Here is a 25,382-nt window from a genome sequence, read left to right as displayed (position 1 = left end):
TTACTCACTGCTCCCAACCCCGGCAAGCAGAGGGGAGCCAGGTGGTTTCCTCCCAGCAACGACGGGCACTGGAGATGGGGGATTTTATTAACCATAGCTTCTCCATCTTTGTGCTTTGGCTGTGATGTGCTGGGAGTTCTCTGGCTGCAGGGATGGCAGGGATCAGACACAGACTGTTGTATGCCACCCAGCCCTTTACTCCCCTCCCTTTAACTGCCCAGGGGGAACTGGCTCAGCAGAATGGAGCTGAGCAAACATGTTTTATTCCTTTTCTTCCCTCAGAGCTCCCAACTTTCGCTCCTGCTGGAGACAGTCGCTGGCACTTCACCTGCAATTAGCTGGTGACCTGGAAAGTCACCTCGCTGAGCTGCTTACGGAATCAAGCCACCGCCAGGAATTAGTGATGTCCTTGGCAAAGGAGACGGCTGCGGCTCTCAGGATTTACCCCTGAAGGGCCTCCTTGTGTGGCTGCCTCGAGCTTTGTCAGGGAGCACTGACCAAAAATGGCCCCTGGCTGTTGGGGGGATCCCGTCCTCTTGTTGGAGGGCACTGGCAGCGTGCAAATGTCCCAAGGAGTCCCAGGACATTCAAACACATCTGGCTTCCTTGTGGAAGTTCCCTCTGAGGGCACAAAGGGATGGGATCAGAAAACGGGCTTTTCTTGGTGTCAGTTCATGGATGAGACGCTGGCTGGAGGAGGAGGAGCCCTGCTCTTTGAAGTTGTGCTCTGCAGAGGGAATGCTGACCTCAAGCCTGCCCCGGCTTCTATTATACCCATCTGTAATCTACTTTAGCAGGCCTTACTGTATTAAATCGTATCAAGCACCCAAACCCACTTACAGCTGCGGAGATAGCAGTGTGCCCAAGCACACAAAGCGTTCTGACCACTGAGCTTTGTTACACTGAGAAAAAGATGAGCTGTTAAGAAGAACCACGGGAGAGAAATGACTTAAGAGTTTCCCAGGAAAAAAGAATAATAAATCCTCAAGGCTGCCCGGCCATGAACTGTTCAGAGTTGTTGTACAGAACACAATATCTTGATGCTACCAGCAGATTTGTTTGTTTGCCCTCCTGGACCTGGACAGTGTGGTGTGAGTTTGCCTTCTTTGGGCTAGGAAAGCTCTATGAGTCATATTGTGATCAAAGTCTGCTTGGAGACAGACCAGCACTGAACTGATTCCATTTCACAGGAGCTCCAGCTTTACTTTGGGGTTGGTAAGTGCAGCCTGGTCCACATGTAGCCCATGATGGCAGGGAACCATGGCTAACCCTCACACTGGCTGCTGCAGCTGACTCAGCCCTGGGCTTTGATGCTGCTTGTGGGCTCTGCTTATGGCTTTATTTACATTTGCAATTGAAATGCAAGTCTCCTCCACCCTGGTCTCTGCTTTCATACTGCAAGTCTGGTAGGTTGGTATTCATCTTAATGTCAAACAAAGCAGCCCTGATTGTCATTATCTAATGTTTAACCGAAACTTGACAGAAAAGCGAGTATCGATGCAATGAATGAAGCCGTCCTGCACCTCAGGGCTGAGGTTAAGATCTCGTTCACAGACCATGAAGCACAACAAATACAGGCCACCACCCCCAACATGGCGGCGCCGCCGCTCTCATGATGGCGTCGCGCAGCGGCCGCTCCATCACTTCCGCTTTACCCTGCCACGCTCAAGATGGCGACGGCGGAAGTGTAGCGAGGCGCGGAAGCCGGGTCATGGCCGCGCCGGAAGAGCCGAGCGGCGGAACGGAGCGGGGCCGGGGGGCGGCTGGAGTGAGCCGGGAGCGGCGGGACCCCGGGGCTGCCGCCATGTCGTGCTGTGCACAGGTGAGATGTGCGGCCGTGCGGGTCTGCATGGGGGACACCGACCCCTCGGGGAGGAGCCGGCGGGGCGAGCGGCTGGGATGGCGGAGGGTGCAGCCCAGCGGGTCCTGTGGTGGGGTGAACCCCCGTCGGTTGTGTGGGGCGGGAGGGCCCCATTCCTTTGGGGGTGGCACGGCGTTAACGGGCCGTGATTCGGCTCCGTTAAAGATGGATGAAGGCCCAGCTGCCTCCAGAACCCCCGGCTGGTAATGGGGAGTGGGATGGGGGACTGTGTGCACCAGGGTTAGCACTGGAGCAGGGGGGATAACAGGGGATATCAGAGGGTGTAACAGAGGAGGTATCAGGGTATAACAGGGTATATCAGAGGGTATAACAGAAGTTGTATCAGAGGGGGTATCAGAGGGTATAACAGAGGTTATATCAGAGGGTGTATTGCTGCTGGGGAGCTGCAGCCATCCCGAGCAGCCCCTGGTGCCCATGGCCGCAGTGTGAGCCCCCTGTGGATGGCTGTGGGCAGTGTGTGATGTTGGGCTGCAGAGGGGTTTTTTTTTAGCATGTAAACGGTTACATAATTTGTGAGGTTATTGGGATGGGCTCCTCGCAGAGGAAAAACGTGGAAAGGATCTGCCTGCTGCACTGATGGCCACAGCTTCCAATTGCAAAGGGAAATAAGCATAAAGATCTTTATTCATGTGCTGAAGCTGCCATGGCTTTGTGTGAAGCTTTGCAGTACCTCCCTGTTGTCTCTTAAGGGCGAAGGCAGGTGGTTCGTGTTCTGTTTTTGCTCTGTCTCACTCCACAAATCCCTCTGATGCTCACAGTATCTCTTTTCTCATAAGTTTTGCTGCAGTCTTTGAGCTGGTTGCTTTTCTTTGTCTTCCCCCCTCTTTTCTTTCCCCCCTTCTTCTTATTTCTTTTAGGATCCTGTGAGTGGGGAGAACGAGGAGGAAAGTAACGGGATCAATTTGATGGAGTTCTCAGATGAGATCCTTCTGCACATCCTAAGCTACGTCCCTTGCACAGACCTGGTCCTGAATGTCAGGAAGACCTGCAGGAAGCTCGCAACGCTCTGCCTCGACAAGAGTCTGACCCACACAGTTTTACTTCAGAAGGACTATAAGGTGGGATGAATAGCTTGCTGCTTCTGCTAGCTATGAGAAGACACCTGACTTGTGGAATGCTTTATTAAGACAGCTCTGTGCTCCCTTCGTTTTCACTGGTGGTATTTTATGTGACTTCACTGGGTCTATGGAAGCTGAAATGAACGTAAATGCCACTTTCCATTTGCAGCTGCCTTTTGTGGTTGTATGAAGCTGTAACGTTCCCCAGGTGTATTTGCTGTGTTGTACAAATGAATTGGTCAGACACGCAGTCAGCTCATTCAGTAAATGTGCACTTTTTGTAACAAAAATAAAGCTTAGGGGTGAAGCATAATATGAAGGCTGCATCCCCAGGCTGGAGGCAAAGAGAAGCCTCTCTTATTTGTTTCCAGAAGAAAGAGGATGAAGGGGAATGAAAGGATTCTTTTAGCTTGTGCTGCTATGGGCTGGTTCAGCTGGTTTCAGTTATTCCTGAAGTAGTTTAGCTGTTGGAAGGTGGATGATGTTCAGCAGCTGACGGGATGGAGGACAGATTTAGCCCCTCAGTTGGTAATGCAGAACTGCACAGCTTAAGAAGCTGAAGGAATTCTAATCTTAGAGTCCAAAGCTTGGCTGACAAAGCCGTGCTTTAACGAGGCATGTGTTAGTGATCTGAGACCCTTAGATGAGCTATGAAAGGTGAGAGCTAACCAGTGCTGTCAGATGGGAAACTGAGTCATTGCATGCTACTGCCTTATGTCTCATTGAATCTGGTTTTGTTTGGGTGCAGGTGAACAAAGACAAAGTGAAGCAACTGATGAGGGATATCGGGAAAGAGATTTACCAGCTGAACATGGCTGGGTGCTACTGGCTGCCCAGCTCCACTACTGACCATGTAACACGGTGCAAGAACCTGGTCAAGCTGAACTTGTCCGGGTGCCGTATCACCTCTCTGCGTCTCTCCAAGATGCTGTCCACGCTGCAGCACCTGCGGTCCCTGGCCATAGACGTGAACCCGGGCTTTGATGCCAGTCAGCTCAGCAGTGAGTGCAAAGCCACCCTCAGCCGTGTGTCAGAGTTGAAGCAAACCCTTTACACTCCATCGTACGGCGTTGTGCCGTGCTGCACTAGCCTTGAGAAACTGCTGCTTTATTTTGAGATCCTTGATCGCTCACGAGAAGGTTTGATGCTGTCTGGACAGCTAATGGTGGGCGAGAGCAATGTGCCTCACTACCAAAACCTTCGTGTCTTCTATGCCAGGCTGGCTCCTGGCTACGTTAATCAGGAGGTGGTGAGGCTGTACTTGGCTGTGCTGAGCGATCGGACACCTGAGAACCTTCACGCCTTCCTCATTTCTGCCCCTGGTAGTTTTGCTGAGACGGGAGCCACTAAAAACCTTCTGGATTCAATGGCTCGAAACGTACGTCTGGATGCTTTACAATTGCCCAAAGCCTGGCTTAATGGCTCTGGACTCCTGCAACACTTGAAGTTCAACAACCCTTTCTACTTCAGCTTTAGCCGATGCACCTTATCTGGTGGCCACCTGATCCAGAGGGTTATTAATGGTGGGAAGGACCTTAAAAGCTTGACCAGTTTGAATCTCAGCGGCTGCGTTCACTGCCTGGCTCCGGAGTCTTTGTTTCGAAGAGCAGAGGACGACATTGACAGTAGCATCCTGGAAAGCCTGGTAGTGTCTTGCTGCAACCTCAGACACCTCAACCTCTCTGCAGCTCATCACCACAGCTCAGAAAGCATAGGGAACCATTTGTGCCAGCTCCTGTCCAGGCTGAAGCACCTGCTCTCGCTAGCACTACCTGTTTGTTCCATCACAGATGTTGCTGTGAGCACAGAAAAGCCTCCCACGCAGCCTAATGCAACGCCCCAAACGTTCGGAAAGAAAACCCGTGTTGGGGTACAGACATATCAAAGGAACTCAGCAGACCAGACGTGCCAGAAGCTGGAATCCTCAGTATTCTGGACGCTGATGAGAAGCCTCCGGTTTTTGGAAACCTTAGAAATAATTGGGTCCAGTTTTTCCTCTGCCATGCCCCGCAATGAGCCGGCAATTCGGAACTCTCTGCCTCCTTGTGTCCGAGCTCAGAGCGTGGGGGACTCGGAGGTGGCTGCCATTAGCCAGCTGACTTATTTGCAGAGCCTCACTTTAGCACAGCTGCCAAATATCGTTACCGGTTCCGGGCTCGTTAGCATTGGATTGCAGTGCCAGCATTTACGGACTCTTTCATTGGCCAACCTGGGCATGATGGGCAAAATGGTCTATATGTCTGCTCTCATGGACATGCTGAAGCACTGCAGGTGTTTGAGAGATCTCAGGTGAGGGGCTACCATTGAACATCATTGTTTGTGGAGCTCTGGAGATGCAGTGCTTGTTTTGTTGTGGCTGGTGTAACAGCTGCAGCCTCGTCACCCTGTGCTCAAACAGGTCAGAAGTAGCTGCGATGGTTTGAGAGTTATTTTTCTTCCTGAGTCGTGGAGAACAGGAAGGGATCCTGGGCTGTTTTCCAGGGCTCAGGATGTGCCTTTTAACCACACTTTAAGAGCCTGAAGTCTCTATGCTGTGACTGTCTTCCATTTAGATAAGGAAGAGCAGACCCAGCGTATGTGGGATGTATTGGACTCTCAGGACTAGGTGAAATGCTGTGTGCTTTGTGTGTGTGTGTGCGCTTACTGAGCATCCAGGAAGGAAAGGGCTGCTGTGTTGTCTAGATAACGCAGTGTTTGGTTTCCCATCGGGATATTTTTCTACCTTTGGTTTATATTTAAGATTTTACCTCATTTTTTAGCATATGTTTTTCCTTTCTCGCTAATACATTGAAAGCATCCCATAGAATTGTGTTGATGTTCACGTCTCGGGTCGTCGCTCCGACCTTGAAGGATGCATCAAGGGGTTTTGCTGTTGCCAAAGTAGCACTGAACCCATCTCACCGTGGTGGTTTCCTTGCACTGGTAAATGGCTGTAAATTCAACACGATGGCTGTAAATCACAGGGTCATTTAGCATCCATAACCTTGAAGGGCTGAATCCCCTTGGAACCACTGATGTCTGTGCAGTGCTGCTTTGGTGTGCGGTGCTGCTTTGCTCCTGCTTGGCCCTGCGTGTTGCAGAGCCTTACAAATGGAGGCTGTGAGCAATAAGGATGGGAGGCACTGACAGCTCTGGGTGGAGGATGAGCAGAGCTGCCTCCTTGCAGCAGCCAGGCGTGTCGGTGTAAGCTGTCATTGCGCCTCGAGTGAAGCCTGAGGTTTGCTACGGGTTTAAAAGGTTTTTAATGCTTAGCACTCACTCCTGGTAATGCAGCTTCCTTTTCATTCCCCCGATTTTCTGGCATTTCTACCCTTTTTCCTCTGCCCGTTTTTCATGCTGGTAAATCAGGGGATATTCCAAATCAACACTGCCATCTAGCGGGCAGGAGCGGTATTGCAAGCGTGGCTGCGTGCTGCTGTGGGTCACTTAGGAACCTTCTGAGAGCTTGCAGGGCTTCCCTGCTTTGTCCTTAGCTGTCAGCTGAAAAATAGGAGAAGCTTCCTATTTCCTTAATATTCATTTTGAGCCATTGCCCGAAGAGCTGGTAGGGTCTTTTCAGGCAGTCTTGGGCTGAGACTTGTAAACGGAATCTGTCAACTAATGAGATTTAAGCTGCTGAGATACCCCTCCTGTAATACAAAGAGCTATGCAGAGATTATCCGGAGGTCAGCTTGGGGCTGACAGCTTGTTGTCACCTCCTGGATTAACCTTCTGAAGCTCTCGGCCTTGCTGACCCAATGACTGGGAGTCCCACGTGCTCTGAGGTCCTGAGGTAAATCCATGCAAAGCAGACGTGCTTCTCCTGATGGCATCAGCCCCGGGCAGCCCTTGTGTCCTGCAAACTGGTCATTCAGATGGGCTGCTAATTAAAACACAGAGCCCTTGTTGGTCAAGCATGGCTTCTCTGTGTCTTTTTGTTACTGTGCTCCAGGACTGGAAGGTGGGGCAGATAGAAAGTTATCATATGAGCGGGTGAAATGGTGGCGTGGCTGGTTGCTCTGCTGGCCAAACCCCCATGAATGTGCCCTTCTCCCTTGTGTGAAAGCACCCCAAGGCTGACCTGCCCACTGACTTGCTTTTGTCCATCTCTGCAGGCTGGAGCAGCCGTATTTCAGCGCGGGCTCCCAGTTCTTCCAGGCCCTGAGTCACTGCTCCTCTCTCCAGCGGCTTTGCATCGTCTCCCGGAGCGGGACTCTGCAGTCTGATGCAGTGATGTCATTCATGGCCAACTGCCTCGAGGTCATCATGTGCCACATGTTTATGGGAGAATCTCTCACCGTCTGCAGAAATCTCCAGCAGTCCATCGTCCGGAGGTGAGTGTGGGATGGGGTCCGGGTGGCATTTCTGGAGCTGTTGAGGATTTATCTCCTTTTCCTTCCTTGCCAAGGCTTTATGTGGCTTGGAGCACTTGTTCCAAGAAGCTAAAAGGTAATGCGTAACTGCTTGGCATGTGAAACGGCCTCTTAGTTTAATAAGAGTGGATCCGTGGAGTACATGAAGGTCTGATGTGAATGTTTGATTCCATTCCCACTCGTGTTCTCTGCGGTTCTGAGCTGCAGCCCTGGAAGTGCAGCTCCATCATAAATCAAACCTCACTTTTTGTGTAAACAAAACATCTGCCGACGTTTTTAGTACCCAGAGGTTTGACCTTGAAGCTTTCCTCCTTTCCCACAAGTGACTAAGATAATTCTTGGTCCTCTAATCACTTGTAAATGTCACTTACTGATAATCCCCCGGCAGCGCAATTCAAAGCCTTTCAAGGGTTTGTTGTGAAGGGTTTTTCTTTAGGGGTGGGGGGGGAGGATGGCTGCAAACTGCCTTTGCACGTCTGACAGTTCTTAAATGCATTTTGCTGGGCCCCTCGCAGCGATCTGAGGGCTCACGTGGTGGGAAACGTTGGTGCCTGAGCCGTGAACTGCATCTGAAAAGAGAGCTTTTAATTACGGCTGGCATTTTGAAGTCGTCTCATAGTGGCAGTCATCTTACACGATATTTCCCGTGCAGTGGGCTTTGCATTGTTTTTTTGTTCTCTGTAAGGCATTTTTCTCTGCCTTCGATCTGTTTTCTTTGTCACCTTCCATTGCTTTGCCCTGTTAAGCTCTTAACAGATTTCAAATCACATGGTGTTATTACTGCATCCTAAAGGCTGCTCCTCCCCCCAGCCTTTCTCCCGCTTCAAACTGACTTATTACACTTGGCTCATTTCCGAGGATCAAATCCAAAGAGCCCATGACTATATCAGCCACCTTCAAACCACACGCAGGATTGCTTGGTGCAGATTCTAGAAGGCTCTGCATTCTTTTGGGATGGCTTTGACTGGACAGATACAGACCTGCTTGATTCTGGGAGTGCTTTGAGGATCCTTTTAGGAGGAAGTTTTTCACCCATAGGGTGGTGACGCACTGGAACAGGTTGCCCAAGGAGGCTGTGGATGCCCCATCCCTGCAGGCATTCAAGGCCAGGCTGGATGTGGCTCTGGGCAGCCTGGGCTGCTGGTTGGTGACCCTGCACATAGCAGGGGGTTGGGACTGGATGAGCACTGTGGGCTTTTGCAATCCAGGCCGTTCTATGATCCTTAACAAGAACCAAAGATCCAGGTTTTGTTTTGTTTTTGTTCTGCCTTCCTCCCCGAGACACCAATGCAGCGCTGGCCAAAATTCCAATGTCTGTTTCCTGAGCTGCCCCGTGCTGCCCTGCAGGGTTTCCCTTCTCCCTTTCTTTATCATGTATGGATCCTCACTACGCTCTGCACCCCCTGGGAGCTCTCCAGAGAGCAGCAGATGCCCCATGAAAACCATTGGCATTTTTAGCAGCAGTTCTGGCTGCTTTTCTTCTTTTGTGTTTTATTAATGGAGCCATTTGTATGAAAACAATTTTTTAAGGGTTTCTTCTTTCTGTTTTTCCTGAGCAAAGCATCTGCTCCCACTGCAGGTTCTGCACCTGAAGTCGTAATCCTCGATGGTGTTGTAATTGGTGGCTCTGGAAACGATTTTGATGTCACATAAGATTACGAGTTCAGGAGCAGGATAAGCAATGGGAGCAGATATGCTCCTAAGCAACAAAGATCCCATTCTCATGCCACTGTCTTAAGTAATAACATGAAAGAGGTAAAATACAGAGAGGGATCTGTAAGCACAGCCTGGGCTCTTCCATGAGCCATTGGTGAGCCTTGAAGCACGTGTCTTTCCCAGCAATATCATCCCTGTGCGAATGTGCCTTCAGGTGGGGTCAGGAATTGGCTGCCTCTTGGCTGTGCTTTGTCTGCTGCTCCAAGGGCAGTTCAGTCCTCGTGTGATTTAGTTTAGTCTGCAGGGGTGGATCTGGGAGGGCATCAAAGTGCAGTGCTACAGAAGGAGTCAGTTCATGGAGGAGGACCAGTGTGGACAGAACAGCCTGGTCTAGGCTGCTGGGCTGTGCTGGAAGACAGTATCTGTACAGGCTGAAGTTGTGGGAGCTCAAGTATTAAACCTGCTTTGTACCCATGGTACAGAACCAGCAAGGATCCTCAATCCATTCCCTTTGCCTCTAAGAAGAATAGCACTCTGTATTGCTGCTGTAATGGCCTGCAAAGAAAGTTGTTGTCACATCTTTCAGTCTTGTGACAGCTCCAGCCCAGGCCCTGTGATCTCCAGCTTCCTGGCCTGCAGCTTTCTGGTGGAAGTTTGCTGCTGTTTCAGAGATATTAGGGTATGTGTTTCTCTGCAAAACGCCTCTGATTCAGTTCTGCCTCTTTTTCAATGGAACACAGTAAGCAGAAGAGAATTCATCTGGAGACCTCATCAGCAAATGAGACTTGCAAGGGCAAGGTCTCCTCTGAGCTTTGGAGAGGTCTGTTTCCCTCTGGGCAGATAAATCATGGCACTGTTGTTCTTTATTCTTCTTCCCTCTGTGTAGGGGAGGGCTGATCTCTTTTGTGGTTCAGGGACATTCTCTGTGCACACCAGACAGGCCCAATACTTACAGAGGGGTGCAGTTTGAATGATCCCTATCTACTTCCCTCATCTTCCCCAGCTTTCACGTGTGACACCGCTCTGGGCTCACAGTTTCTTTGGGAAATGACATTTTCTTTTCCTATCACATGGTGCTCAGCTGCCGCCACGCTTCACATGGCAGCAGGGCCAACAAACAGTGCTTTCTGTTTAGGGCTTGCACCCTCACTCAGCCACAGCGCTAAGCTCTGAGTGTCTGCAGTGGTTTTAGCAGGAGACTGCAGTGGCAATACTGAAAACACTGAAAACCTCAACCCCAGGACCTGATGTAATCCCATATCTGTTGCTGTGCAGAGAGGCCTTCGTGAAGCAACGGGATTCACGTGCTCCTTTTGGGCAGGGATTCTTCCTCACTCACCTCCAAGAGCCAAAGTGCCCGGAGTCCATCCCAGAGGATGATGGGGCTGCCTTCAAACGGCTCTTCCCGAGGGTTTTCACTCTGTTATTTTAGGAAATAGTCAGTAGATGGAGCTGTGACCCACGGAAGGCATCCCTCGGTGCTGCTCCTCGCTGTGCTGCATGCCAACTAATCCTATTTACATGCGTCTTTATCCCAAAAATCTTGCGGGAAGAGGAATCTGGGTAAGCCAGGCGCTGCTGTGCTCCGTGGTGTGGGTGGTGGGCACACAGATGGAGAGAGAAGGTGCTCTCCTGGTCGAGCACAGCAGCAGCAATCACTTGGAACAGGGGGTGGGAGATAGGAAATGCTTTGGCAAACGTCCCCTTGGCCTCAAGGACAGATTTCATTTTCCAGTGTGTTCCTTTTAGATGTTGTTGTTTTTTTTTCCCTGGTTTTAGCTTAAGGGTTTAGATAGCTTCTATCATTCCAGTGATTTCAAGGACTCTGCAGTAGCAGACAATGGCGTCTGTGAGAAGTCCTTGAAAAAACACCTTGAAAAAGATCAAGAAAGTGACAGGAAAAGGAAAAACATCACAAAAAAACAACCTGAAAGCAAAACAAAAAGGCTCTAAGTGGCGTCGTTAGGGATTCTTCGTAGGTAGGGGGGAAGGGTGGAGGTGTAGAGGTGAGCTGTGATTGATAGAAATGCAATCCCAGGTAAGCCATGGCACAGAGGGTGGTCAGGATTGGTGCAGCTGGAGCTGCCTGGGAGGTGGGGGGTGGCTCCATTCAGCTGCTTGTGTCTCCCAAAAGCAGGGAGGGAGCTCCTGGGGGGCTGCAGCTGTTGGGGATGGAGACTTGAAGGGTCCTTGGCTGCAGGAGGTGGGTGGCAGTCCTTGCTCTGCCTTGGTGCCTCAGTTTCCCTGCTTGCCCGTAGCATGCAGCTCTGCCACCTGACTGTAGGGTTGTGCTGCAGGGCTCTGATGGCCAACTGCTGCTGACAGGGCAGGGAGTTCTAATGGTTCAGGGCAATCTGCTTGTTCTGAAGGTCCAAGACACGGAGAAAAAGAAGAACTAACTTAGCCTTCATATTGAGTGCAAGCAGCAATTGGTTTGCCATGACTCCCACAACAAGGCTGCCGCTTCCCAAGGATAACTATTTCAATCTGAATTGCATCTTGCTTTTCAAGCATTTGTTGCATTTACTATTTTTTCCCCTGCTTATTACTGTTCAAATATCAACTCTTGGGGTCTTCTCTTTTTCTCACTCTGCTGGCTCCAGTGTCCCTCTATAGCTCTGAAAGCCACAGTGCTCTCTGAAGGGATGCAGTAGCATCAGCTGCAGGAATGGGGCTTCCAGTCTGGGATTTGGGGGTGAACCTGTGATTGATTCAGAGAGAGCAAAGTGATCCCATCCCTCTTTTGGCCCAGGGCTGAACCATTGCAGGTGGATTTTTTTGCTCACCTCAAATCTAAGCATCCCCCCCCTGCTTCTTGCTGCCATTGCCATGGAAGTCCCCACGTTTCTTTCAGGCCAACTGATTCATTCCTCCTGCTCAGCTTCTCGCTGTGTGCTCAGCCTCAGAAGAGTGGTGTAGGATGGGCTGGGATGGGGCTGCTGGGGCAGAAATCAAGGGCACCATCGTCTGCGGCTTCTGCAGAGTCCTCCAGCATCGTGCCGCAGTTATCAGCACTGCACAAAGCTGCTGTTACCACCTGGGGCTTGCTGGATATTTTCAAGCTGTTTTTGCTTCCCTCCATCACCTTCTCATCCATCTGACCTTGAAAAAGTCCCTTTCAGTGCAGAGCTGTTTTCCTGGCTCCCGCAGCCGTTGCGGTAGCTGCCAATCCCACTCCGCTAGCCTAAGCATGTTGTGGGCTCCGTCCCTGCATCTGATTGCAGAAGACTTAATGCACCGCTCGGCTGCTGTAGTGAATCATTAGCATCCTGCTCCAGCTTTCATTGTCTGTTTCATTTCCTGCTCTTAGAAACCCCTGAATCATTCTGTCACGGACTGAATAACAAACTGCATCCTTGTCAGCTCGCGTTACCCAAGAATTCATCGTGGGGCTTGGTGAAGTCTGACTGCTCGGGGTGTGGTCCCGACACCTCTGCTGCTGCCAGGGATGTTGTTTCAGGGTGGGTTCAAATAGTTTGCGAGCCAGCAGAGCCTGTGGGACCATCCCCAATTGGGTATATTTATGTACCTTCTTCTGGGGGCACTGACATACCCCCTTCTTAAGTGCATTCCTGCGGCTAACCCAAATGACTGGTTCCAGCTCCTGGCTGGTGTGCTTCGAAAGGAATTCAGCCCCCAAACCCTCCTCAGAGGGAAGATGGGTTTATAGGTTTCAAACGGTGTCCTCCTCCCTCTCTTGGCTGAGAAATGCTATTGGAGTCGAACAGCCACGCTTTCTCTTCACGAGGGTGTAAAAGGCTGAACGGAAGCATTAAGTGCAACTTTAAAGCATTTCCACGGTAAAATAAATCTAATTGAGCCGTTATTGCAGTTGCTTTTTAATTTGTGGAAGAGATTAGGAAATAACTTTCAGCTTGCTCTGGCAGAGCACTCCCCGAGGACGTGTCCTGGCCACTCTGGCAGCGCTCCTTGGGTTCTCATTCCCTCCCTCTGTAATTGCCCGGTCGCATCTGAGTGATGTGGAGTTCAGCTGGCAAAATAACGGAGGAACCTCAGTCTGGAAGCAGCAGCTCATGGGAGAGTGGAGTGTTATTCATCTCTTACAGAGAGAATCCACAGTGCAGGTGGCTGGAATGCCACCCTTTGGGTGCACCCGATGTGTCCTGCTGTTTGGCCATGACATGCTGTGGTGGCAGAAGATGCTGTGCTGAAGATGGTGGGTGATGGAAGTGCTGTGTGTGACCACCTTCCAGAGGTGCCATTCATGTCCATTGCCAGGTTGGAGGCTGAAGTGATGGGACTCAAAGTGATGGGAGGTCTTTATGAAGGAATTTCATTGCATGGAGGTGAAAGCAACCTGTAGAATCCTACCATCAATAAGGTTGGAAAGAGCTCTGAGAACACCAAGTCCAACCATAACCCATCCCCACCATGACACCAAACCACGTCCCTCAGTGCCACACTCTTGGCAGTCCCTGTTAATGAGCAGAGCTCTTGCAGTTCCCTGAGGTCTGGGCACAACCAGCGGAACAAACCCGAGGTGCACGCCCGGCCTTCCTGAAGAGATGAGGAAAGTGTGTGTCTGTACGTTGGATGGTGTCACTTATCAGCTGCCCCAGCGTGTCCCGGCGCTTCCTCTGTTCCACCGAGCTGTGCTCCGGGGATGGGAGTTTCCAGGCTGGCTCAGGTACGTTGGCTGAAGCTTACAAGGCAGATGCCACATCTGAACCTTCAGATGTGAGCAAATCTTCCAGTAAAAACAAGCTGATGCTGTGCCTGGCAGAGGATTAACGGGGTTTCTGTGTGTGTGGGTGAGAGCCGTGCGCGGAGCGAGATGCAAGGCGGGCGGCTGCTGCTGCTGCTGGGAGGGCTGTTCTCTGCAAGCAGCAAACCAGGCTGAGTGCAAGGTCTGAACGAAGCAGGGCAGGGTGTGTGGCTGCAGCAGAGGCCGAGTTGCTGCTGAGAGCTGTACCAAGGGGCGTCCAAACCTGCTGTGTCCCCACTGTGCCTCGTTTCCCCACCTCAAGCATCTCCTGGCTTTCTTTCATTCCAGTCTTAGAGCCTCCTTTCCCATGAGCTTATCTGTGTTTGTGGAGTTTAAAACCTGCCCTTGATCTGCTCCTGATACGCCGTATTTCCTTGTTTTATCTGGCGTGTGTTTCTTGCCTTGCCAGCGCTCAGTGATACCACCTCTGTGCCCTCTGCTGCCTGCCAGCGTCTGGGGGGTGGGATGTGCTGCAACATCCCCGCTTGGCACAGCACCTTTCTCAGGCGTCTCTGCAGATCTCCGGGGCAAACACGTTGTTCTGTACCAAACTCTGCCTTGTCCTTTCTGCAGGAGGTGGGTGTGAGCAGCCCCAAGGCAGCAGGGATGTTGTGTGGCTGTGCAGAGCAGGCACTGCAGGGCTTGTGCCCAGGGCTCACCTGCAGCCCTGTGCCTGGATGGGCAGCCGGGTTCTGCAGACAGGTGGGCCCCCTGGCACTCAGAAAGCACAAGCTGGGAGTGTCTGCCAGGAGATAACCACATTCCAGGCAGTGACTCTTTTGTCTTGCTAAAATCAGGGACATCTGATTAAAGTGCAGACCTTGCTTTAAGAATTTTTCCCTTTCTTTTTGACTTTGTCCCTGACCTACATATTGGATCCCGCCACGCTGGTTGGAAGCAATTGAGACCATAGTGTTAAGCTATTTACCAAGCTGTTGGCTTGAAAATAACCTTACTGTCCACACCTGCTCTGGGATCATTTTAGACTCAAACAACAAAGCACCATTAACCCTTCCAGCCATGTGCAGCCCGTTCAAGGTCTAACCACAAAGCAAGGTTATACCCCTGCTGACGCAGGGAGGAGTTGGGAATAGCACTTTGCTATCCATTTTGCAGCTCCACGGTTATTCCCAGCCAGCTGCTGCAGCCAGCCCTGCTGTATATCCCCACCGCAAAGTGGGACAGTTCAGGGTGCTCCCTGTGAGAGCTGCTGGGTGGTTGCTGGGTTGGTGCTGAGTCTGCTGGACCAGAGGCTATACTGGAGAACACGTGCATTTTCTTTGTTAGCCCACTGGTTGTTTCTGATTAAAGGATGTGTTTTGAAGGGGCTGTAGTCAGTTGCCTAGAAAACTTGCTTTTGGTTAATTAAACGTGATGAGTTTAGTCTGGAGGTTTTGTAGGAGAGAGCAAGCGAGCGTATCCTTGGCTCCTTTCCCTTGGAAAAAGGCAGGGTTTCATGTCTGGAACTGCAGCTCCTTTGTCTCCCCAGGTCCACATCCCTCTCCGTCCTTGGAGTTTTCATTTTACAAGCCTTGTGCTTGAGGAGGTAGATCCAGTTTGAAGTCCATCCAGGTGCGGAATGAGGAAAGAACCGTCAAGAAGATTACAGGAGCTATTCTGCAACTGATTAACTCAATCTCTTCCCCTTCTTGTTATCTCCTCCCCGTGCCTACGGCCTTTCGAACTGCTGCTTTAAGAGCTTCTCGCTTAATCTAGCCCACCTGGACAGGTGTATGAAGAAAGGAATTGCCTTCCGGGGACGAACTAAAGGAGCATAGGTTGCAAAGGGAGTCTGCTTTTGGGAACTGCTAATCCCAGTTTAACATTATGACAGCTGCTCGTTAAAATGAGGGTGTTTTTTAACAGGCAGTTAAAGGAGAGGCTTTGCACGCACATTGAGCTGAGCAGAACAGCGAGCCATGTGCATTTGATTTTTTTCCTTAAATCACACAAATTGTACATGGAAAGAATTCTTCGGCGTCAAGTCGCTGGGGTTTGGAATTTACAAGGTTTGCAGTAACTTACAGTTTCCTGGTGGGGGGTTTTTGGTTGGGGGGGGGAGGGAAGAGAAAATGACAAAGGTTGCTTTTTTCTTTTTCTTCTTGTAAGATCAGGTTCAAACCTCTTCTATAAACCCAGCTGCTCTGGAAGGTGTTGTGGCTGCGTTGGGCTTTCTCAGTTGTCTTGGTGGCAGATTGTCATGTAAACTCGTCTGGGCTCTTGTTTTTATAGCTGCCGTGGTAAGGCTGCTTATAAACCACGCTTCTGTGTCTGGTGGGATGGCAGTCTGTATGCAAAGGGAGAAGCAGAGGTTTGGGGAGTTCACGGCCAGGAGGGCCTTATCCCTATGAACACAACTGCTGCTTCCTGCTGCAAACTTGATCTATGAACAGTTTTCCCTGCAGGGCTGTGCTGGTGGATAAGAAGCAGCAAGAGGCTGAGGAGGGGCTATGGGAGGATGGCTCTCCCCTGAGCCTCCAGCTGCACTCAGGGAGCTCTGTCCTTCCCCACAGCCCTCAGGCGTGAGGCATGAAGGGCGCTCTGTGATGCAGAAAGATACAGCGCTGCCCCGGGTGGTTTTGTTGCTGGAAATCCTCACTCTCTCAGCTTCTTAGATTCAGTTAAATGAATTTAACCCCCCAGGTCCAAGCAACTGAACTTGGTGTGGGGGTTTGTGCTACAAACCCTACTGCAAATGGTTTGTGGATGGGTTTCTCTCCCCCAAGGAATACCATCTCTTGATGCCTTTTCTTCAGCTGTCATGCTAGCTCTGGTTACCCGGGATTTCACATTTTCCAGCAGCAAATCTCCTTGTGTTCCTCTCTGCCGGGGATGAATCTGGCTGTGTCAGTGTTAAGGATGAGCTGGGAATTTTCCAGGCACTTCTGCATGTGAGCAGCTTGTTTAGCAGCGATCCGTTCTCCAGCCCCAGCACAACTTGGTTCAGCCTCAGGGGACTGATGCTGCCAGTTCCACTCTGCCTGCTCAGAGTGACGACGAGCTGGCCCCTGTCACACAGCTCACAGGGAGCATCTCAGTGGCACGGTGCTAATAGGCAAAGCGTTTTAATCTCAAGGGTGTCACCTTAAGCTACGGCATAACTTCCTTTACCCCCTGGCTTTAAAAAGCTGAACTCATCTCATTCGGCTGCTCTGAGCACATTCTCTTCCCCTCCTTGCTCTGCTGCTGGGCTGCTGTCATGCAGAGTATTGCTGATGGGGACTTGGGCTCTTTTCATATAGTGTAAATGGCTTTAATGCTTGCTGCTCTCAAGGTCTGGGACTTTAAGCGTGTGCTGGAAAGCAGAGCCAGCTGAGCAATGCTGGCAAAGTGAGCTGGGAGGGCAGGAGGAGACTGCAGATTTCTCTATGAGGGCACGAAACCAGCCAGGCTGTGAATTCAGACTCTGAAGCCCAGAATTACAGAGAGGGATGCTTGCATGCGTGAGGGCAAACTCACGTGGTGCCAAAGCAGGTTTTCTGTGACTTGTATGAGAAGCAGGCTGCAGTGCGTGTGTGAGCTCACTTAAATGCTTATCTGCAGATCTCAGCTTTCTAAACTTGCCTGTGCTCTAATTGCAGACGATGGGTTCTGCATGCACAACAACTGAGCCTGAAGTGATGATCCCAGGCTCAGCCCTCAGGGATTGCCCAGCACTGCTCTGCCCTGATTATTTTTTCCTGGTGCTGCATCTTGCTGCTGGTTTGCAGGTGGTTTAAAGTGTTATCTCTGAGCACCTTGCTCAGCTGGGGCAGCGCTGCTGCAATCTCTGCTCCTCTCAGGAAATCTTTATGCTGTGATTTCTTTTTAATGGTGTTTTTTTTATCCCTTCCTTTCCCTCAGCAGGCTGGAATTGGGCTTGTGTGTCAGCCCAGCAGATGTGCTGAAGTGGGGTGTGCTGAAAAGCCTGGCTGTGCTCCCTAAAGAGAGAGAATGGGAGCCCTGACTTGCAGCTGCCCCCTCTGAACAGCCCTTCCTGCCCGCACTGCCACAAGATCCGTATCCACATCCCTGTGCTGTTTGTATGGACAATCAGTGCTTCTCCTCTGCTAATAACCTGTGTCTGATTCAGTTTCCAGGCGGATCGCCCGGCGTTAAACGTCGTCATTTTCCCTCTGCTTCACGAGGACTTGACAGAGGTCATCAGAGATGTCCCCATGAGGCACTTGGATGAGATCACCTTGTTTAAAAGCAGAGTGGCCGAGGAGCCCCCCAACCTGTGGTGGTGACAGCACGGAGGGGACAGGCAGTGACAACGTGTAGGGTTGCATCTCTTTGGCCTGGATTCCCCACCTGCAGCTCCCAGCCGCCTCCCTGGGTGCTGCACATTCACTTTCAGTAGGTGCAGTTGCAAACTAAAAAGCATTGGGGAAACATCTCCTTGGATGATGCTGGCATCCGAGCAGCCTGTCTCAAAGGCTTCTGGAACACGCTGAGTATTTCCTTGTGGTTAATAATGAATTGCTTTGTTACTTTACTGAAGTTGAAGGTAAGAGAACCTGACTTAACGACTCTCCTTCCCCCGTGTTGCCTGGTGTATTTCCCAAAGGCCCCCATGTACTTTGGCAGTGTGCTTTGTGATATTGGTGGAAATCATTCTTTGCTTTGGTCTATTTGTGGCAAAGTAGAAAAGCCTTGGACAGCTGAGAGGCACTGCCGTGTGTCTCTCCATTAAGATGTATCCCATCTTTTCTATGTTACAGGTACACACTGGTAGCCACCCACGTGCAATCACAGCTATTTCATGGTCTTTAGATTGAGGAGGACCACAAGGACTATTTTGTGTCTATTTCTTAAAGAACAAATCATGGCTCTTAGCACCTTGGCCACACGTGCTCTCACTGATGCTATTCCCCAATTGATGTGCTGGGAGATGTTCGCAGCTGCTTTGGAAACCTTTGTCCTGGGCTGTGTGGAGCCTCCAGTGGCTGAGTTAAGGCTTCGGGTCTGATTGAAGCACAGTCTGTTTTGCTGTCTCAATGGGGATGCAGTGTTCTGGTTTTCTCCTTAGGTCCCATGCCCTGAGTTGATGCTAATCTTAGAGGCGTAGTGAAGCATCTTCACAGCGTGACTTCGGTCAGCTTCTCTGCCCCAGAGAACCTCCTCAGGCGTCAGTAGTGGTCTGGATCACTTTCATATTGCCTTATTTACTGAGCACTTTGAAAGCATCAGACAGCTGTACCAAAAGCCGTGTTGTGAATTCCTGGAGTGCTGTTGCTGAGTGGCAGTCAGGTTTCCCTTTTGCTGGAGCATTTAGTGGCAGAACAGTGGCTCTGTCTCCTGCAGAACAGCCGTCAGCTGGAGCTGGTTAACTCTGCACCTGCTCTATCTCCTAGACACTCTCTGGTGTTGAGCAGTGCTTTAATGGGACGTGGCTCCGGGCAGCCTGGTCTGGTGGTTGGTGACCCTGCCCACAGCACAGGGGTTGTAACTGGATGATCTTTGAGGGTCTTTTCAAGCCAGACCATTCTATGGTTCTGTTCTACAGTCAGGTAGGTGACGGTGTTAGTGAGCAGCTCGGTGTCTGTGCATTGCTCAAACCGACCCTCACATGTGTTTGCTGTCTGCCTGAGCTTCCCTCCCTTCCCTGCTCAGGTCTGGGTCCAACAGCCGCCATGCTGAGGCCTCTGGAAACAACCACATCCTCCCCATCCTCAGAGAGGAGCTGAGGGCACCCCTGGAGCTCTGCAGGCTGCTGCAGGTCATACATGGCGCTGGCACCCCGCTGTTGTTATCCTGCTGCTGTTTGCTCTCCCCACGAGGTCGTTCTTTCTACCTCGTGTCATTTTGCCTGTTCAAATCCCTCTCCGACAACTTTCTTCTCTCCTCCTCCCACGCTCTAGCAAAGCCCGTGAGCTTGTTGGCAGGAATGTGAGCCTCCGCTCCGTCCAGTGCAGTCCCCTCCAGCTCTGCCTGGTGTGTGTCCAGGTTTCTTTCCTAGAGTAATTAATGTGGGTCAGGCATTGAGCTGCTGGATGGTGCCAGTGCTGTGCTTCTCTCCTTCTGCTCTTGGGCAGGGTAAAGGGAAGGCTGAGGGTGTTGCCCAGTGTGTGATGCTCAGACATCTGTATTCATGCAAGCAGGTCAGAAGTCTTGATGCAAACGCAAGCAGTTATGATCGGGGCTGGGAAAGGTCACCCACAGGTAGTAAAGACAGCACTACAAAATGGTGATAAAGAGGGAAAATTGCCTCCTGCCCACCCCGTCCCCACCGTGCTCTGGTGCTCCCAATCTCTGCCACAAATCCTCTTACGGTGAGTGAGAATTTCCGCTGCTCCTGCACTGCAGGCAGGATTCACCAGATGTTAATAATGTGCTTATTTTCTCTAAGTGCTATTTTGGCATCGGTGTTAATTACAATTTATATTCTGCAACATTTACACTGGGAAAAGAACCCACCCTAATAGTCCCCAATTGGCAGAGTTGGGCTATTAAGCATCGCACCATATGTTCTGAGCAGAGCAATGCATGGGGCTCAGAGCCCACTCGGTGCTGAGACTCCGTTGTGCAGCATTGGAGCAGGAGGGAATGGCGGCATTGCCGTTCTGTTGGTGGCTTTTATTTAACACCAAATCCCTCCCTTTTCCTCTGGTCTCTGTCTCCATCTCTCCAGAAATATCCTCCCTCTCCCCATAGGCACACAGTGGGGTGATCTCAGCCTGCTGAAGCTGCCTTCCATGAGCTGAAATGGATGGATTCCATTACAGAAGGAGCTCTCCTTGCAGGCTCTGCCTCTCTGGGCTGCCCGGTCCCCGCTGGTGTTTTTTGTGCTGCGCTCCAAGTCTGACCCAGCACCTCTGGGGCTGTGGGAGAAACCTGTGCAACCCAGCATTGAGCAGGAGCCTGTGCAGCTCTGGGAGGAGGCTGTGGGACAAGCAGCAGCAGTGGGGAAAGCAACAGTTGTCTGTTCTGCTCGTGCTTCCTTCGGGCATCATGCAGGGCTGTGAGGTTCCCTTACTGGGAGGAGAGCACAGGTCAGGATGCTGATACAGGCTGCGGGGCAGCAGAGCAGAGGTCCCTGCTTGCGTTAATCCCCAGGGTGTCTGTGCAGCAGGGTCTGTCCCCTCAGCTCTCTGGGGGCTCCTTGGGACCCCAACCCCTGGCTGGGCACTGCAGGATGAAGGATGTTCCCTGTGGCTCTCCCGCTCCTTGGCAATGCGCCGTGCTGGCAGAACCATTTCCATAGAAACCAGTTGGGTGTTGTACAGGGAATGATGATGAGCAGCGAAGGGACGCTGCCTCGGACCCTGTTTCTTTTAGGGGGCAGTGAGGGGCAGAGCAGCCCCTGGACTCACAGATACCCCCTGCTGTTACTGCCCGGGGGGTTTCCTCCCCCCCACCCACTCAGCTTTCGTCACATTTTCAAGATGGCCAACCCGGTTAGGAATAACCATCATCATAAAGAAGGATGGATGGGCTCTGACTATGAACACTGTTGCTGTTAGCAGCAGGATGTCAGCCATAAAACACGAAGCAAGGGAGGCATTGACCTTTCCGCTGCTTGAAATGAATGGAGACATCAATATCCGTTGTTTGGTGGCTCTGACCTCTGACGTGCTCCGTTCTCCCTTCACTGCTGTCTTATTCTTAGCACTCCCCTCTGCTCTTTAGGAGGAGGGTCGGTACTTCCATCTCCTGACCCCCACCTCACTCAGCATCAGGGGACACAGAGCAGCATGCGGAGGTGCCGGTGCTGTGTGCTGAGCCCCACTCCTACCCCGCATCCCCCCCTTCCCTATGCAAAGCTCTGAGCTCTGAAGGAAGGCAGATCAATACGCGTTTAATTACGATGGGCTTTTTATTCTAGTTTTGAAGCGGTGAAGTGTAACGTTTTATGTGAGCGCCATCGGAGCCGGGCTGCCCGGTGCCTTGTTTTATTTATTGCTTGAAAGGAGCCCCTTCTATTGTGAACTTCATCTCCTCGCAGCAGCCAACGTGAAATCAGGCATTGCTAATGAGCTGCGTGACAATTAAGTAATGTAGCACACAACCATTAGGACGCTGCTTTTGGTTTTGATGTTGGTCCTTTGAAGCGGAGCTGCAGCTCCCTGCCCAAGGCTGACAGGAAAATGGTGCTCTTTCAAAACTTACTTTGAATATAAAATGTCAGCGTAAGAGTCCCCGATTCCTGGCACCCCTCGCTGTGAGCAGCAGGGGGGATGCGGGTGCTGCTGGTGCAGCTGCTGGCATTGGTGGGAAGGGGGATTGGGAGAGCAGGGTGTGGGTGCTTGGTGTGCAGAGCTGCTGGTTGGATGCCTGGGAGGGAAGGAGCTGCCCCACATCTGGGGGGTGCAGGGAAGGCTGCGCTGCTGGGCTCAGAGCTCTGTCTGTGCGCTCATCTGATGCTCGTGTTTGCACCTGGCCCCGTGTTCTCGTAGTGAGTCCAATTCTGAATGTGCAACTTTCCTGTACGCAGTGGCATGTGAAACTTCAAATAAAGAGTGAGTCTGTTCTGAACCCTCACTGCCTCCCCCATCGTATTTCACTTGTAAAGCACAGCCCAAAGCCGTCCATCCCCCCACGGGACACGTCTTGAAGTTGTTCTGTCTGCAGAGTGTGAGCTCACACGCTGAAGATGCTTTTCCTGCATGGACATCAGCAGCTGATCCTCCTTGCTGCAGGGTGAGCAGCCACCCGGTTTGCAGGTGGGTGAGTGGTGCAGGTGGAGCAGTGGGGCTGTTATGGAACCACTTGGGTGTGGGGATGGGGTTGGGTTGGGGTTGCACTTGGCTCACCCAGCTCTGCCTGCAGGCTCTGCCTCGTGGTGCCCGTGGGCTCCGTTGCTCTGTGTGCTCTGGCTGGACCATCCCTGGTGCTCATGTTTAAGTTATGGATTTTATTGCTCCCATAACCGTTATCTAACCGTGGGTTTGAGGAGCGAGGAAAGAGATAAGGAGGGAGGAGGCTGAGGAAGGAATGTACTTTCGGGCTCTGCTGGGCCTCCAGCTTATCATTGGGGCTCACTGCATTGTTTGGGCATTAATAATCCCAGAGAGGGGCTGGGGATGGAGCAGCTCATCCTGGAGCTGTGCTGTGCCCCTACAGCACAACTGCTGGCACAGGGCTGTGACTGTCCCCAGTGGGGGAGCTGGGGGACAGCGGGGCGAGAGCTCTGCAGCCATTGAGTTATCTTGCTGTTCTATGCTGCCCCGTTTGCTTGAATAACTGCAGGAAGATTTGGGAGGGAGAAGTGCTGCTGCTGGGGCAGGGATGAGCTGTGGCTGTGGTTGGGTCCCTGTGGGACACATGGTGGCTCTGGTGATGCTGCAGTGCCACCCATTGGGGCTGGGAGCTGTGCTCTGGGCAGCACCATGTTGTTCCCAGCACCTCATTCCCATTTGATTTGCTGCTGGTGTGGCACCAAAGGGCTGCGTGGAGATGGATGAGCTGCATCCCTCCCACAGAGCAGGTGGATGGAGGGAGGACTTCGGAGCCACTCTGCCATAAGCAGCACTATTGGAGCACCTCACTGTCCTCTCCATCCCCACCATAAACAGGAATTAGAAGCGGAGCTCATCAAACCCTTTTTGCTTCCTCCAGAAGGAGGGAGAGAGAAAAGAGAGAGAGGGAAAGACACACACACACAAAAAGAAAAGCCTTGAAAATGCTAAAGGACATAAAGGGCGTTCATGAAAGGGCTGGCTGCTGGTTATTGCAGCAGGGGGAAAAACAACATTATTTCACTGTGCAGATAAAAGGAAGGGGAAAAGCAGCGTATTTATAGCTGGGGAGCCTGGATTCCTTGTTAAGCCGCTATTATCAAATTAATGTCAAAATGCATCAAACAGGCATGAGTGTTCTGGGCCCCTTATGCAAAGTGCTTGCAAATTGGTTACAAATACATTTGTTTACAGGGTACGAGGCAGGAGCAGCTAATTAGTCATTGTAGCGGGTTGGTTTGTCTTTGTTGTTGTTGTTTTTAATTATTTTTTTGGCAATTACAGACGGGCTGTTTTGAAGTACAAACAGGGCCCCTTTAAAAGCACATCGGGTGCATCCCAAACCTGGTTGGGGATTGCAGCCCTCCCCTGGCTGTGCAGGCCGTACCCTGCTGCCTCCTTGTTAGTTGAGTTCTGCCCATGTCCAGGTTTGCTCCCCATATGATATTTGCCACGATGTCACATAGAAGCTGGGGGCTCCTCCTGGACAGTCCCTCCTATGGGCACTTCTGGGCAGCAGTGATGGGGTCGGTCCCTGATGTGGGGTTCCCCGCTATCAGCTCCCCCTGGTTGGGGTGACCCGTTGTCATTCCCCTCATGTAGCAGGAAGGATTTCTGCGAGTGCTATAAACCATCACGTGGGCAGAGCCTGGGTGAGCTCTAATTGCTTCTATTTGCATAATGAGGCTGAGCACAGCATCCTGCTGGTGTCGGGAAGGGGAAAATCAAAATCAGCTGCAGATAAACAGCCTGCCCCCATCCCTGCCCGCTCCTCATCGCATCCTTTCCTCTTTGCAGGTGGGTGCGGGGTTTCTCCAGCTCCAGGGTCTCTCCCACCCCCCAGGAGCCCCGTGCCACCCCCTGCCCTTTCCAAGGGGGCTGTGCCCACAGCCGGCCCCGCTCCATCACCCGTGTGTCCCGCAGCACTCAGCTCCCCGTGCGGGCAGTGGGATGGGTCCCGCTTTGGTTCTGTCACCACGTTCGGACAGCGATGGTCTCTCAGTACCGGCGGCACATTGGGGCACCGTGCGGCCATCGGGTCCCGGAGTCCGTCGTTTATCCCAGGACGAAGGAGGCGCTGCCATCCGGGGCTGTGCCATGCGGGATCCGTGGGACTTCCCGAGTGAGAGCCCAGCAGATGTCACTGCAGCCTGTGCGATGGGGACAGGAGCGGGGACAGTCCCGTCTGGGGGACGCACAGTGTGCGCTGTGCTCCGCGCTGCTCCGGAGCTGTGTGAGAGCCCAAAGGCAGCAGAAGGGGCAGCTGGAGGAGGGGGCGGTGTCCCCTGTGTCACCAGCCCGTGTCCCCAGGCCCCCAAGGGACCAGGAGCATCCTGACCCCATCCATCCCAGCGGGCAGATCCGGCACCTCCGGGCTCTGGGACAGATGCTGCGAGCGCTGCTCGGACCGTCCTTGGGTCCCGACCCCGGCAGCACCGAAACTCGCCTCCTCCTCCTCCCCTGATTCCTCCGAGCGCTCTGCTGCCCTTTGGGGGAGAAGGGCTGACTCCAGATGTTTCCCTAATGAGAACCTTCTGCAAACAGCTCTGCTTTATTTTCCTATGGAAAGCGAACCGAAGGGCCGCGCTGGTGATGGTAAATCCCCCCCCAGCCGGCACTGGGATAGGGGCGGTGCTGGTGCAGCACCATGTGCCGCACGGGATGGGTTTGGACTCTGTTCTTTCCTAGCCCAGGCTCACTGCCGTCGTGTTTGGGATCACATCTGATGTGCTGTGACCCATCTGCCCATTGCTCCTGCAGGAAGGATCCGCAGGGTGCTGTGGTTTGGCACTGGAAGATGGCAAAGCGTTCATCTGGATGTGCACTGTGATACCTGCGAGTCATTTGGAGTGGATGGCGTTTAATAAACAGCCTCGTCCCTCCCCTCACCCTGCTGCCATCTCGGGTTAAAGAGAAACCACATGTGGGTGCAGGGGGGACAATAAAACAGAGATGGGGCAGTGAGTGCTGCGGTGTTTTCTGCCTCATCCCAAAGGATGCAATGAACGTGACCTCCAGCCACGGGGGGCAACGGGGTCAGAGGGTCCT

At 52.0% G+C, this 25,382-nt stretch overlaps 2 protein-coding genes across 5 annotated transcripts; both read left to right on the top strand.

Moving 5' to 3' along the window:
- Positions 1–1,666: 1,666 nt before the first annotated feature.
- Positions 1,667–22,131, top strand: FBXL18 (F-box and leucine rich repeat protein 18). 4 transcript variants are annotated; one of them, XM_085513876.1, is made up of 5 exons: positions 1,667–1,822; positions 2,740–2,940; positions 3,689–5,229; positions 7,035–7,253; positions 13,016–13,267. In XM_085513876.1, exons 1-5 carry the CDS (start codon positions 1,712–1,714, stop codon positions 13,131–13,133), a joined length of 2,190 nt encoding a protein of 729 aa, XP_085370002.1. In that variant the 5' UTR covers positions 1,667–1,711; the 3' UTR covers positions 13,134–13,267. The 4 variants fall into 4 exon arrangements, with proteins under 4 accessions (XP_085370002.1, XP_085370003.1, XP_085370004.1 ...); XM_085513877.1 differs by lacking the exon at positions 13,016–13,267 and adding an exon at positions 12,836–12,998; XM_085513878.1 differs by lacking the exon at positions 13,016–13,267 and adding an exon at positions 22,091–22,131 and having other exon boundaries at positions 1,668–1,822.
- LOC146758683 (uncharacterized) lies at positions 22,125–24,947 on the top strand. The gene is made up of 2 exons (XM_085513881.1): positions 22,125–22,319; positions 24,132–24,947. The coding sequence occupies exon 2, from the start codon at positions 24,325–24,327 to the stop codon at positions 24,796–24,798; it is 474 nt and encodes a 157-aa protein (XP_085370007.1). The 5' UTR covers positions 22,125–22,319; positions 24,132–24,324; the 3' UTR covers positions 24,799–24,947.
- Positions 24,948–25,382: the final 435 nt, after the last annotated feature.

The sequence above is a fragment of the Coturnix japonica genome, chromosome 13, assembly GCF_054131305.1.
Source record: "Coturnix japonica strain WE chromosome 13, WE-NBRP24, whole genome shotgun sequence".
NCBI classification, from domain to species: Eukaryota; Metazoa; Chordata; class Aves; order Galliformes; family Phasianidae; genus Coturnix; species Coturnix japonica.
This window is presented reverse-complemented; position numbering and strand designations above follow the sequence as displayed.

Bases quoted from the DNA above. Each gene is read 5' to 3' on its own strand.
- FBXL18 (XM_015876617.3), top strand. From the start codon at position 1,712: ATGGCCGCGCCGGAAGAGCCGAGCGGCGGAACGGAGCGGGGCCGGGGG. The intron at 5,230-7,034 runs GTGAGGGGCTAC...CCATCTCTGCAG, and splicing joins AGGTGTTTGAGAGATCTCAG to GCTGGAGCAGCCGTATTTCA. The intron at 7,254-17,746 runs GTGAGTGTGGGA...TGTCTGATTCAG, and splicing joins CAGCAGTCCATCGTCCGGAG to TTTCCAGGCGGATCGCCCGG.
- LOC146758683 (XM_085513881.1), top strand. From the start codon at position 24,325: ATGGTCTCTCAGTACCGGCGGCACATTGGGGCACCGTGCGGCCATCGG.